Below are 13,954 nucleotides of genomic sequence, written 5' to 3'. Positions count from 1 at the left end.
TCAGCCTCAGCTGTACTCTCAATCAGTGCTTCTCAAAGGGGGTCCACGAACCATAGCCTGGAGGTCCGCGAAATGGTTCTAATAAATGTATCATTACAAACTGCATGTCTACAGGTGAGGACCATGTGCTCCAATGAAACAAGCATATTGTGTCCATTACTCCCGCCCACATTAACTTTGGACCAATAGAAACTGTCATGATCCCGACACGTCACTTCAATCTGTCATGAATCACTGAACTCAGGTCACAACGAACATTCCTGCTGCGGTTCATTTTCTGATCAGTTAGTTGAAGAGTATAAATGCTGTTGAGTTGAGTCCACAAACAGTTTGAATAAAAGGAGCCTCTGTTTGAAAGTAAGTGGCATTAACATGATTCAAACTGAACTGTTTTATTGTTCATCACTATGAAACAGATCTGAAGTTATTCGGTTGATAAGTTATACAAGACAAATAGTTCCAACGGCATCTCAGAGGGCAGATGGTAGGAAGTGTATGGTGTTACGATTATGAGGGGGCCCTTGGAAAATGTTCTTCCCTGTAAGCGGCCCCTGGCCCCAAAAAGTTTGAGAACCCCTGAGCTAATTAGCGAATGCTAACTCACAAGGTTAAGATATTAAAACACTCAACATTATCACGTTAGCATCGTCATTTTAATGCCTCACATTTTATTAGATAGGCAGCTTTTTCTGAAGTGAGATACAAAATACAGATTCACCTTTTTGTTAATAACTCCATAATAAACCAACTAGAGAAGATTAAAGTCATTTTTCTTCCTTTGTGCAAAACTTCCCTCAAAGAGTTTAATATCAAATAAGTGGGATTTGTTCCATCAGATGGAAAAGCTAAAGAATGTAAATATTGAAATCCCTCTGTAATTTTGTCTTAAAAAGACGTAGAAATGAGCTGCTGTCAAAAATATTTAAGTATTTAATGTTGCTGCTCATCCTGTAAACTCTGCTTCTCTGCTTTCTTTAACTTAAACTGTTCTTCTTAAACACATACAATGTAGCTTTAATTTAGTCTGTCTGTATTTGTGTCTTTTTAGCCGTCGTATAAGCTACGACAGGTTTCCATCACACCTTCATGTTCTTTTATATTTTCTAAATGTGATTATTATTTCTCAAAGCAGGTGGCTCAAAAAGTACATCTCCTCCCTCTGAGTGTGTGTGTGGTAGTAAACAGATCAGTATCTGACTCAGTGCTCAGTCTCAGCTCTGCATATTAACCCTGTGAGCGGGGGTTAAATTGGGATTTGTATGTGTGGGGGCAGATTCAGCAGGTTAACAAGGGTCAGCACCATTATGCCTGTGGCAGCAGCAGTGACTGTTATAGTTTCATGGCTACAAAGTTTACTAGTGCTCGAGTATATTTCAGTCAAGCTCAGTTCATTCATGGTTTCATTAAGAATCTATTCAGTAATATAATCCGCTGCACAGTCCACCCTCTGTCCCTCTGTGTGATATTTTGAGCTGTTTGCAGCAGGGCCTCTTTGTCTGCATGTTCAGCTCCCAGCAGCCTCTGAGCACATTATTCCGTCACAACATCAGCCGGACCCTTTTCCTGCTTTAGCTCACTCCTGTGTGACTGACAGCAGCTGACTGAACGCGCTCCCCGCCGTCCTCTGCTCGTCCACACACACACATCAATCACATCATTATGGGCTGAAGCAGCTCTGAGTGGGTGCTGAGGGGGAGTGACAGTCAGCTCAAGCTGGAGAAATGTCGTACAGAGGAGCCGCCTTCCAGTTTAGAGGCTGTTAAAGGAGAAGATAATAAGAGAATAACACTCACCCTGACTTTCCTGACTTAAAGGGGAATTTCTGAATTTTAAACCTGGTTCCCTTTTTTTAATATCTTGGTGTCTAAATGACTAATGTGTATAAAATGTTTTGGAATCACTCCAGTAGATGTGTTCATCCTGCAGCAGTGAAACAGGCTGTAATGGCTGCAACATAATCCTTGATGGATCAAAGGTCGTCCACTAAAAGTTCTTGTTGTTTCCACTGACAGGCTCAGATTGTTATTCTAAGTGTGTGACAACATTACAGAAAGGATCCCTACAGAGATAGACCTTTTTGTTACAGAGGAAGATGATTGTTTTAACCACAAACAGACGTTACATCGCTCTCTGCAAACACACCAGACTCCATTGATAAAAACAGTGATTTTACCTCACAGGACATGTATTAGCTGGAAACCACTGCCTTGGTGGGAGAGTTTGTTTGTGTTATTATTTTACTTTGTTTTAATTGGTTAGTCTGGATCCAACACAATATTTGTGTTACCAATTAAAAAACTAACTGAAAGCAACACATGTAGAGCAGCAGCTCCTGTGTCTTGTGAGGTAAAATTAGTGTTTTTATGAATGGAGTTTGGTGTGTTTGCAGAGAGCGATGTAACGTCTGTTTGTGGTTAAAAAAAACATCTTCCTCTGTAACAAAAAGGTCTATCTCTGTAGGGATCCTTTCTGTGATGTTGTCATACACTTAGAATAACAATCTGAGCCTGTCAGTGGAAACAACAAGAACTTTTAGTGGATGCACTTTTTGTACCTTTTAAAAAGAATGAAGTCTTCCAGTGTTTGAGGATACATTTTGTCATACAGTCTGGGCTCACCTGGTCAGACTCTCTGCCCCTACCTGTACCTGCTCTGTGCATCTCACTTGCCCACATTATATAACTTAAACATGTCTGTGTGTTCACAGTGTCTTGAGCGAGCCATGAAGTTTTCTTTCAACGAGTTCCACCTCTGGCACCAGCTGGGCCTGTCACTCATGGCAGCAGGGAAGGTGAGCTCATTTCTCCTTAAATACCAGCAACAGCTCGTCACACACACACACACACACACACACACACACACACACACACACACACAAACTAAGACACACCCAAAGGAGACATCCATCATCCACCATACCTCTGTCCTCTACACTCCTCACTCACCATGATCACCAGACATGCAACAACCAGCATGTACAGATGAATGTTGGTTCCTGACCTTGACCAATTAAATATTTTAGGTAAATTAATTGCTGAAAATGAACATTAAAAGCACATTTGACTTCCTAATTAGGTATGAAATATATTGTCCTTCTTATCATCAGCCAAAGTTTAATCCAAAAATAACTTTACCTTCAGTCAGACACGCTGTTGAGAACGTTTGATGTGAAATATAGTGAAATGTTTTGGGTTTTTTATGCCAAATGGGAATCCTCTGCAGAAGCTGAAATAGCTTACAGTCCCCTCCGTGTGTGTGTGTGTGTGTGTGTGTGTGTGTGTGTGACAGAGACATTGATCTGGGCTGCAGGATAAAGTGACACTGCAGATCAATGAGAGCTCTAGAAATAGGCTGCTGCTCCCTAGAAGGAGAAGGGGCCGCCTCAGCGTCGTCACATCCACTTCTATTTAGGGCCAGCCGGCTGTGTGTGTGCGTGTGCATGTGTGTGCGTGTGAGCGTGCACGTGGTCCATTAATGATTGGCCTACATGTATTAAGTGACTGTGTGTCTAAATGGGTCTATTAGGGCTGTGTGAGGACGGATGATGTGCGTTCACTGGCTTGAACGTGATTCAGTTTTATTAGCGGCTGCTGCGTGCAGATGATTCACAGTGTGTGTGTGTGTGTGTGTGTGTGTGTGTGTGTCTGTGTGTGTGTGTGTGTGTGTGTGCGTGTGTGTGTGTGTGTGCGTGCGTGTGTGTGTGTGTGTGTGTGTGTTGCAGGGGGTCGGTGCAGTGTCTGTATTTAAAGAATGCAGCAGGATGAGACCAGAGGACCCCTCGTTGCCCCTATTGGCTGCTAAAGTCTGCATTGGTCAACTGCACTGGGTGAATACACAAATATACACTCACACACTCGTGCACAGAACACCTCACGCACACACCTGGAGAGAGAGGCCTGCAGCCTGAGGTGTGTGCAGACACATTAAAGTAATGACCTCAGAATAACTTTTATGCCATCAGTGCTGCTGCTGGGAGCTCTTTGCTCCACATTCTGCAGAGAAACTTGTTGCAGTTTGATGTGGATGACTTCCTGTAGGGGGAGCTGTTCTCCTGTCTGTGCAGCTATGTGCTGCTCTAATAACTCCTCTATTAGGAGAGTGCACACAGAATAGCAGCAGGTGTTTACATCCACATTAGGAGAGATGAGATCATCAGAGTAATGAAGCAGAAAATATTTATTGCTACAGCTTAAAAATTAGGTGAATTTTTTTCCTGACTTTTCTTTTATATTTTGTGTTTTTTTGGGGGACACTTCCACCTCGTCACCCCTCGTGAAATCCTTCAAATGAAACCAGCAATGAGAACACAACCCCCCCCCTTTCTTATCCTGCTCACAGCTTAACTTAACCCTGAAAGCAGCGATGAGGATCCGCACAGAGCGTCATGAAATGATGACTGTGGTTACAAAACAAAAAAGTTATTTTTTCCAACTTTGATCTACATGTTGCTCCTCTTGGCCTCGCTTACAGCTCCAGAGCTCTGTGGCGGTTTCTCAACAACTTGAAGAAAGTCGATGAAATTTAAGAGGAAATGTAACTCCAGTGACTCTTCTCATGTAGCGCCATCATCAGGTCAACATTTAAATTAGTCTCATACTCTGCTTAATGCCCAAATACATGCAGGATGTAAACATCAGCATGTTAGCATATTGATGTTAGCTTTTAGCTCAAAGCACTGCTGACCTTACAAAGCTGCTAGCATGGCTGTTGACTCCACAGCAGTTGGATCTTCTGTCTCTGAGGATAACATCCCGCGTTAGCTTAGCTGCACATCAGACACTGACGGATAGCCCATGATGAGAGGTCATAAGGAGACACTGCTCTGTGTTCAAGAGAGTTTATCTGTGTTTAATGTGGATGTTGATAAATTCCTCTGTGCTGCTGTGCTGCAGTGCCTACATGTACCAGGATGCATTGCTTGCAAGCAGCTGCAGCCTTGGCCTCCTTTCTCTGCATTTCTTCAGCTGTATACTCTGGCTGACATAAATGTGTGTGAATATCCAGCAGGCGAAACAAAATCTGTGCACCCACATTTTGCTGAACCCTTTTTGTCTTTTAGTTTGTTTGAGCAAAGAGGGAGAAAAGGGATGTTATTTATTCTGTAGTTCCTCTGAGCCACACGTGTTAATCTCAGATAAATAGAGGAGGAGAATATGGGTGTCCTTTAAGAGGTCACTGGGGAAAAGGTTTGCTGACTTAAAGTAACCATGAAATAATGTCAACACAACACTGACTCAAAGCCAAACTGCAGATCTGTAAAGGTACAATTTCCAGGATTACAGACGTGGATCAATTCTCCATCTGGAACTAAAGAGACACAACAAATGTGCTGCAGTGTCACGTAAAGCAGCATTATAATCCATGCATGTTCACTTTCACGGAGTTACGCGTCCTCCGCTCTCTGATGATAAGCTGAGAGCTGAAGTTGTGTCACAGAATTCAGCTCACCACCGCACTGTGTCGCTAATGTTTGGGTTTGACTCTGAGGTCACTGAGACAGATACGCACCGCAGGGAGAAGTCCTGTTCATGATCCGCAGGGAGAGAGTCACAGCATGGAGGGAGGAGGGTGAGACAGAGGGTGAGACAGACAGAGGGAGAGAGAGAAAGGGGTCAGAGATTAGGAGAGAGGAGCTAACGGGGCGAGCGGATAGAGCACATCTGTCAGAGGCTGGAGATCACGGCCGGCCGGAGACACTAAGGAGCTTACAGCCTTAATCACAATGGGACAGTGTGGCCACAGTGCAGGGGGCATTACAGAAATGGGCCACCATTATCCACCATCGGCTGCAGCGGACGCTCGGCGCTGTAATCCAGCCTGCAGCATTGTTGTTCCTGCTCATTGTGCTCACTGTATGGAAGAGTGTCCGGACCAGGCATCAGGGAGGAGGCTCTTATTTTACATTTAAAGTCAAATCAACACGTCCTGAACAAAGTCAAAGTTTTATCAACCCAAAGACGTCAAATATAAAAATAAAGTTTCAACTTGAAGAATAAAAGGCAGAATGTTCAAATGAAAGTTAGAATAAATAAAAAATGTTGAAATTTTGAGAACTGTCGATGTCATGAAACAAGTCAAAATTAAACTAAATTTAAATGTCGAATTAATTTGCAATTATAAGAATGAAGTTAAAATGTGGAGAATAAATGTGAAAGTTAGGATAAAGTCTAAGTCACGATCCGAGTCGAGAATAAAGTCAGACTGTTTAGAATAAAAACAAAACTGTAAAAATCCAAATGTGAAGAATGAAGACGAAGTCTCAAATTCATTTAACATTATCAGAATAAACCAACATGATGAGAAAAACTCTGATGTGAAGTCGAATGTTATGAATCAAAATGTAAAAAAAAAAGTCAAAATATTGTGAAAGAATACGAAATTAGGAGAATAACGTAAAAACCCTTAAACTCATAATTCTTCAAAGTTTCAGGAATAAATTAAAATGTTGTGAATTCAGTTAAAATTTGTGATTTGTGATTCAAGAATCAACACAAACTCTTGTAACTTTAATTTGTTTGAAATTATGAGAATTAAGCAAAAAATATCAAGAATGTCAAAATGTGGAGGATATATTTGAGAGAGAAATAGTTTATTGTTCAGAAATAAAGTCAAGAATGAAGTCAGAATGTTGAGAAAAACTACGAACATTTGAGAAATATGTTAAAATGCAGACTAAAGTCAGAACGTCTAAAATAAAAATAAAATCTGGTGGATTCAGTGATAGTTTGAGAATTATGTCCAAATGTGAAATTAAAAAAAGTTTTGTAATTTTAAATATTTCCAAATGGTGAGTTAAAGTCAAAATGTCAGAATGTTGAGAATAAAGACACAATTCTGTTAATAAAGTTAAAAAGTAAAGAATAAGAGTTTCAGAGTGCTTCTCACCGCCGCTCACTGCTGCTAGGTTATGAAAGTTGTCTGGTGTGCTTGAAACTTTTATTCAAAGACATTTTACCAAGAACATACAAACAGTGTTAATAAATCGTGTCCTGGCGTCAGCAGCAGCTCCACACATGGAAACTGTATCCTCGAAACAAACGAAAGGATTAGCTTCTCCTGCACCGTTGTTGTTCACACAGTTGATATCAGAAGTCCCGCCCCTTCTTGATTTTGATTGGTTTTGAGAAGTGACATTGACGAGCGCGGCGGACTTCTTTGAAATTTGTCTTCATTCACTGTATGGAATAACTGACTTTCACTCTCTTCTGCCTCACCCTAACACTCGTCACCAGAGCAGCTCAACACTTCATCATGATTTCCTCATGTGCTTTCATGCGTTCATAAAACTCCTACATGAATATGAGCACAAGAAACCGTCTGCAGACCTGTGACATCACTACAAAGTGTGTATTCTGAGAGCAGAGCTGCTGTTTTAAATTCCTGGAGAGCTGTCCTGCAGATGAGAGGTTTCCACCCGACAGCAGCGACGCGTTCTTCTTTCACCAGAGAGGGAAATGTAATCCTCCGAAGAAGAGCGAGGACGTGTGTGTGTTTAAACGAGCGACTATTGTGTGCAGGCTTTGAACTGAGAGGACGGATTCACAGAGAGAGACGAGGAGGAGGATGAAGAGGAGGAGGAGGAGGAGGAGGAGGAGGAGGAGGAGGAGGAGGAGGAGGAGGAGGGAGGCAGAGCAGTTGGCGTGCTGTCAAAGACATTACCCCCCCTCATACCCACCTACCCACCCCCCCACCCCCCTCCACAAGTCGTACCTCACACACACTGACACACTTTCTCCTCGGCTCAGAGCACATCAGCCACACACACCGCCTGCAGTCTGCTGTGTGTGTGTGGGCGACCGTGTGTGTGTGTCCTTCAGCAAACTCTGCGTCGTCCTTCAACTGAATCTGCTCGGACTGTCCTCTCACTAAACTCACAGCAGGCTCAGACATCAATACTCCGCTCCCTGCTGCACCTCTCACACGTTCTGTCTCCTTCACACTCAGGTCGGAGAGAAGCTGCAGGTTTACGTGCAGCAGCTCACACTCATAGAAGTCAATGAGGAGTGATGACACTGTGATGTCACATGTCTGTTTGGAAGCTCCGAAGCGGTCTGGTTTTTTTTGGAGCCAGAAGTGACCATATTTTGGTGAGAGGGTGGAGCTAGAGAGGAACACGTTCGAAAATCTAGCTTGGATAGCAAGGTGCATCCTTTATTCACAGTAACTGTGAGATGAATTGGGAGGCTAATTCTGGCTAGCAAAAAAACAGGCTTTAAAACAAGTGGCAACCTCCAAAGCAGAGAAATGAATGTTGAAGTGCCAGAAGCTGCAGTTCCTCTGGTGTCCACTTGAAGCTGTCTCCAGCAGTGAGTCAGTCCCCATAGAGCCCCATGTTAAACTTTATAGCAGAAATAAACACGTTTACAGCCTGGTACAAAAAACAGTTTGGTTCTCTGTAGCTCATTTCTCTCTTCATGACGACTGTACGGGGAGAAACTTTATACAACGCACCTGTTTACATTATATTAAGGCTTAAAGCGATGCAGCATTAGGGGTGTGGCCTCTTTGAGTGAGGCCTAGCTGTCTGTTAGGTGTCCCCTCAGCTAATTCAGTCACTGAACGTAACCTCTGGGCCGTGTTTGTGCTGTTGGAGCCTTTTGGAGATTTGTTTATGTAAATATCAGACAGATAATCTGTGTGTGCGCTTTATTGGACTAACAGACCGTCCAACACGTCTGAGCTCCAGACACAACAATGGTGGCGAGATGTCAATCACAGGAAGCCCCGCCCTAAATCCTACCCTGCTTTGATTTTAGGGATGGGAAGTGCCCTGGTTTCCGTTTGTACTACACTTGTAGTCCAAGCAATATTGACCATTCACGTCTCAGCAGGCTGTGGCGTATGCAGGAAAAACAGTCTGTGTGGAGAGCAGAAGCAGGCGGAACGTAATCCACCGTCATGACATCCTGGCTCCCATCAGCGTCATCTGACGACGACTGAGACCATAAACTCTCTCACTGTTTACTGAGGGAAGAAATCAAGATAATATACATCAGACTCTGTGTGAACACTAAATAATTCTCTTTCTCTGGTACATTGAGGTATGTGGTCTACATTTAAACTGTAGTGTGTACGTGTGTGTGTGTGTGTGTGTGTGTGTGTGTGTGTGTGTGTGTGTGTGTGTGTGTGTGTGTGTGTGTGCGCAGTTCGAGGAGGCGGAGGCCCTGTCACAGAGTGTGATGTCAATGGGGGAGGAAGCCGGAGAGTTTTTACCCCGAGCGTACCTGGCTCTGGGGCTGAGCTGCAGTCTGCAGGCCTCTGAGGGTAAGCACACATGAACCGACCTAACGATGAAGGCTGAGGATATTCTCACTGGAAATACATGTTGTCTCTTCACAATGCTTAAAAACACTGGACCTTTAACTAGCGGAAATGATTAGACATGTTGTAAAATATGTTTGTTTTCTTGAGTAAGATGAAAAAAAGTCCTGATTATCTGCTTCCGCTCTTTATGCTAAGCTAATGGTCTCCTACAGAGCGTGATACTTCAGGGGTATCAGTCTTTGCCTTTGTCAGGAAACCAAACACCCTTTCGCCTTTTTGTTTACATGTGAGGACTGTGCATCCATGTTATTGATTGTGAGTAACTTGTTATTTTCCTGCTAAGAGCTGAGTAAGCGCTGAGTTAACGTTTGGTTCTGTCTCTGCAGCCACTCTGAAAGCTGATCGCAATGAATTCAACAAACGAGCACTTCAAGCTTTAAACAAGTACGTTTCTGTTCTTCGTCTCTCCGTCACATGTTTGTGTCTGTTTATTAGTTGTTGAACTTTTGCTCAGATCGTACACAAATGTAACGTTTTATTTTAGGCCATGCGAGCAATTCATCCACTAAGGATGGAAACAGATGTGGATCAGGAGAATCGCTTTCCTCTCAGGTTTATGTTAACAGCTGTGTTCACATTTGCCCAGTGCTTCGGTTTGTGAACAAGAGAACTACGGAAACTTCAGTCACGTTAAAAACGTGCCATAATTAATTTTATGCAACATTCCTAAAAGTTGCATACTGCCCCCTGCTGTGTCGGAGTGTAGTTATAGTCCATATGAAACAAGTGTCATTGTTGGCCTGTTATATTGGTAGAAATGCTCTATCAAGTTAAATATAAAGAGGAACCAATAAAAGACGAAATAAGTAAATGCAAAAAGCAATAGCAGCAATGGGGACAAGAAGAGGAAAGTTTGATAAATCAGCTTTATTGGCCGGGTATTTACACATATAAGGAATCTGACTCCGGTTTAACTTTGCTCTCTATGTACACTTAAACATTAAATATGAACTAATATGTACAGTACAAGCTACAAGAGACAACCCTTTGGTAATACTGCTGACATGCAGATATTAAGGTTCACATCTTTGGAGTTTGTCATATGACGATATGAACCATCAGGGTCGTCTCCCTCTCTCCTCCTCAGGGCTCACTCATTAGACCCTCAGGATGCTCAGATCGCCATGTACCTGTCTCTGCAGCTGGCACTCGTTCGCCAGGTAAACTGATGGGAAATATTATAAATGTTATTACAAACCACTGAAGATTGTACGATTCACCTGAGCTGTGTCTGGCAGGTATCAGCGGCCCTGGAGCCCCTGCAGGCCGCTCTGTCTCTGCGTGGGGACGACGTGCACTCGCTCCACCTGCTGACCCTGCTGCTGAGCGCCCAGAAACACCACCGACACGCTCTGGACACCCTGAACCTGGCCCTCAGCCAGCACCCCGGAAACTTCAAGTAAGGCCCACTAAATTAGCCGACGCACACGGGAAAGTGCGTCGGTGAATTAAGGATAAAGAACCGATCGATCGAACGCTGAACAGATTTACTGTTACAGACTTTGTTGTGTTTTCTTTTACTTGTGAGAGAAGCTCCAGTAAGTGGTGCAGTGAGACCCGTCCTAACACCAGTCCTCTCCGCAGGGATTGGGTGTCCCAGCTCCACACACACACACACACACACACACACACACACACACACACACACACACTTCACGCCTTATTTAGACGTGCCGGAGGGGAGGCCTGCATTGCGGTAGCTCTGCCCCTCGTACACTCTTACCCTTTTAGCGCTGCAGCTCTGACCCGACCCGAGCGCTGCTCTCCTCACAGAACTGGGACGTCCAACACATGAAGCGCCCGCCTGCTGCTTTAGATCAAAAGCAATGTCCCACAAGTTCACCAACATGTGGTGTCAGACTTCACAAAGGTTTAATATCGAAATACATTTTATAATATTGCATCATAATACTTATATTTTTAATCTTTGAATTAATATCTGATTAAAATGCTGATTTCTACCTCAAAATCTTCTTTTATTCTTCAAAGAAGGCTTCAGATACGTTAAGTCATAAACATTTAAACAGAAAACAGGCTGACATTAGTATCATTTCATCCACCAGACCCCACTGAAGAAAACAGTCATTTTACCTCACAGAGCACAGGAGAGTCTGGCCTACCGCTGCCTCCATCTGTGAGTTTGTTCATGCTGTTGTGTGACTTTGGTGTTCTAAATGGTTGTTTCAAATCAAACTGAATATTTGTGTAACACACAATGCAAACAAAACTAACTGATAAAGGCAGCTGTGGAGCAGCAGGTCCTGTGTCCTGAGAGCTAAAATCACTGTTTTTCTCAATGGAGTCTGGTGTGTTTGCAGAGAGCGATGTCACGTCTGTGTGTGGTTAAAATAATCATCTTCCTCTGTAACAAAAAGGTCTCTCTCTGTAGGGATCCTTTCTATGATGTAGTCACACACTTAGAATAACAATCTGAGCCTGTCAATGAAAACAACAAGAACTTTTAGTGGACGACCTTTGACACATCAAGGATTATGTTGCAGCCATTACAGCCTGTTTCACTGCTGCAGGCTGAGCACATCTACTGGAGACATTCACACACTTTTTGTTTCTATGAGTCATTTAGACCCAACATATGAAGAATAGGGCTCAGGTTTAAAAATGCAGGAACTCTGAATTCTCGGCCCAAATCTTTGCTTTAAGATGCTCTCATTATCTCACAGGAAGAATTCCAGCCAGTCCTCCTTAACAAACACAAAACACACTCATTAGCAGTGCAGGAAGCTCCATTGTACCTTGAGAGAACAACATTAACAATCCGGCCCAGTTTCTTCTCTCGAAACATAATATGTGAGCGTGTTGCATCATCTCTCTCATGTGTTTTCTCCCCATTGCAAAGCCCAGCAAAGCATTTCGTAACGCAGCCATGTGGGGTCAGTGTTGGCCTCCCTGGGCCCAGCACAGACAGACGGGTGCATCCATACATCAGGAGGGAGAGGAGACGCAGGAAAACAAGAGAAGTGATGAAACAGTGAAGGAACCACAGAGACAGAGTGGGAGGACGGAGGACAGACGATGCTTTTATAATTACACCAGATTCACTGCTGGACGTTAAATCAGCTCGCTCTCTCTGAACGCACAATCACACACTCAGACACACACACATCCTCCGTGGAGACACTTGACTGCTTTGACCCATTTAAGAGCTCTTTCCGGGCTCAGCCAATCACATTGCTCTCTGCGCCAGGAATCCCCATCGCCCCGGTAACCATGAGGTCATATGGGTAGAGAGAGCAGCATCAGTTGTTGTTCCCAAACTGTTGTTATGGAGCAGAGAGGGAGAGGTGGAGGTAGAGAGGGAGAGATGGAGCAGAGAGGGAGAGAAGAGAGGGAGAGATGGAGCAGAGAGGGAGAGATGGAGGTGGAGAGGTGGAGATAGAGAGGGAGAGGTGGAGCAGAGAGGGAGAGATGGAGGTGGAGAGGTGGAGGTAGAGAGGGAGAGATGGAGGTGGAGAGGGAGAGAAGGATCAGAGAGGGAGAGATGGAGGTAGAGAGGGAGAGATGGAGGTGGAGAGGGAGAGATGGAGGTAGAGATGGAGAGATGGATCAGAGAGGGAGAGATGGAGCAGAGAGGGAGAGATGGAGGTAGAGAGGGAGAGATGGAGGTGGAGAGGGAGAGATGGAGGTGGAGAGGGAGAGGTGGAGATAGAGAGGGAGAGATGGAGCAGAGAGGGAGAGAAGAGAGGGAGAGATGGAGGTGGAGAGGGAGAGATGGAGGTAGAAGGGAGAGATGGAGCAGAGAGGGAGAGATGGAGGTGGAGAGGGAGAGATGGAGCAGAGAGGGAGAGATGGAGGTGGAGAGGGAGAGAGGGAGAGATGGAGGTGCAGAGGGAGAGATGGAGGTAGAGAGGGAGAGATGGAGCAGAGAGGGAGAGATGGAGGTGGAGAGGGAGAGGTGGAGATAGAGAGGGAGAGGTGGAGATAGAGAGGGAGAGATGGAGGTAGAGAGAGAGAGGTGGAGAGGGAGAGATGGAGCAGAGAGGGAGAGATGGAGCAGAGAGGGAGAGATGGAGGTGGAGAGGGAGAGGTGGAGATAGAGAGGGAGAGATGGAGGGAGAGAGGGAGAGATGGAGGTGGAGAGGGAGAGATGGAGCAGAGAGGGAGAGATAGAGGTTGAGAGGGAGAGGTGGAGCAGAGAAGGAGAGATGGAGGTGGAGAGGGAGAGATGGAGCAAAGATGGAGAGATGGAGCAGAGAGGGAGAGATGGAGGTAGAGAGGGAGAGATTACCGTCAGTATTTTGCGAGACTCGATGCACATGGAGACAATTAAAAGAGGAAATAGATGCAGACTTGCAGACTGTTCTTTGAAGTCTGTTGGATTCTGCTTATTACATGTAACCGTTAAAACAGGAAGTGAGGGAGGGACTTGTCGTGGATATTGATTGGCGTTTACAGCAGCCACAAACTGTGAATTGTGGAACTGCTAAACACAAACACAGTACAACCCTTAGCTGCTAGCTAGTTCGATCTCTTCTTCTCTCTCGTCAGTGGCGATGGAACACAGAAATAAGAGAAAGCATTTCATTGGACACAAACTAGCAAAACACACAGCTCATGACCAACTCTTGATTATCATTAAAAACACCTGCAAAAAAACTTTTTGTCAAAGGGA

The 13,954-nt window shown here is 44.3% G+C and overlaps 1 protein-coding gene across 1 annotated transcript in view; it reads left to right on the top strand.

The window, feature by feature from the left end:
* Nucleotides 1-13,954, top strand: part of ttc7a (tetratricopeptide repeat domain 7A) — a 60,640-nt gene that overhangs the window by 18,306 nt on the left and 28,380 nt on the right. The window contains exons 10-15 of the mRNA XM_069658399.1: nt 2,708-2,791; nt 3,722-3,826; nt 9,147-9,264; nt 9,651-9,708; nt 10,412-10,484; nt 10,563-10,723. Coding sequence (XP_069514500.1) covers nt 2,708-2,791; nt 3,722-3,826; nt 9,147-9,264; nt 9,651-9,708; nt 10,412-10,484; nt 10,563-10,723 — 599 coding nt within the window. The remainder of the gene's footprint in view (nt 1-2,707; nt 2,792-3,721; nt 3,827-9,146; nt 9,265-9,650; nt 9,709-10,411; nt 10,485-10,562; nt 10,724-13,954) is intronic.

Source organism: Semicossyphus pulcher, unplaced genomic scaffold (genome assembly GCF_022749685.1).
Source record: "Semicossyphus pulcher isolate SPU_LCO1_2020_fin unplaced genomic scaffold, fSemPul1.0.p SCAF_12, whole genome shotgun sequence".
NCBI classification, from domain to species: domain Eukaryota; kingdom Metazoa; phylum Chordata; class Actinopteri; order Labriformes; family Labridae; genus Semicossyphus; species Semicossyphus pulcher.
This window is presented reverse-complemented; position numbering and strand designations above follow the sequence as displayed.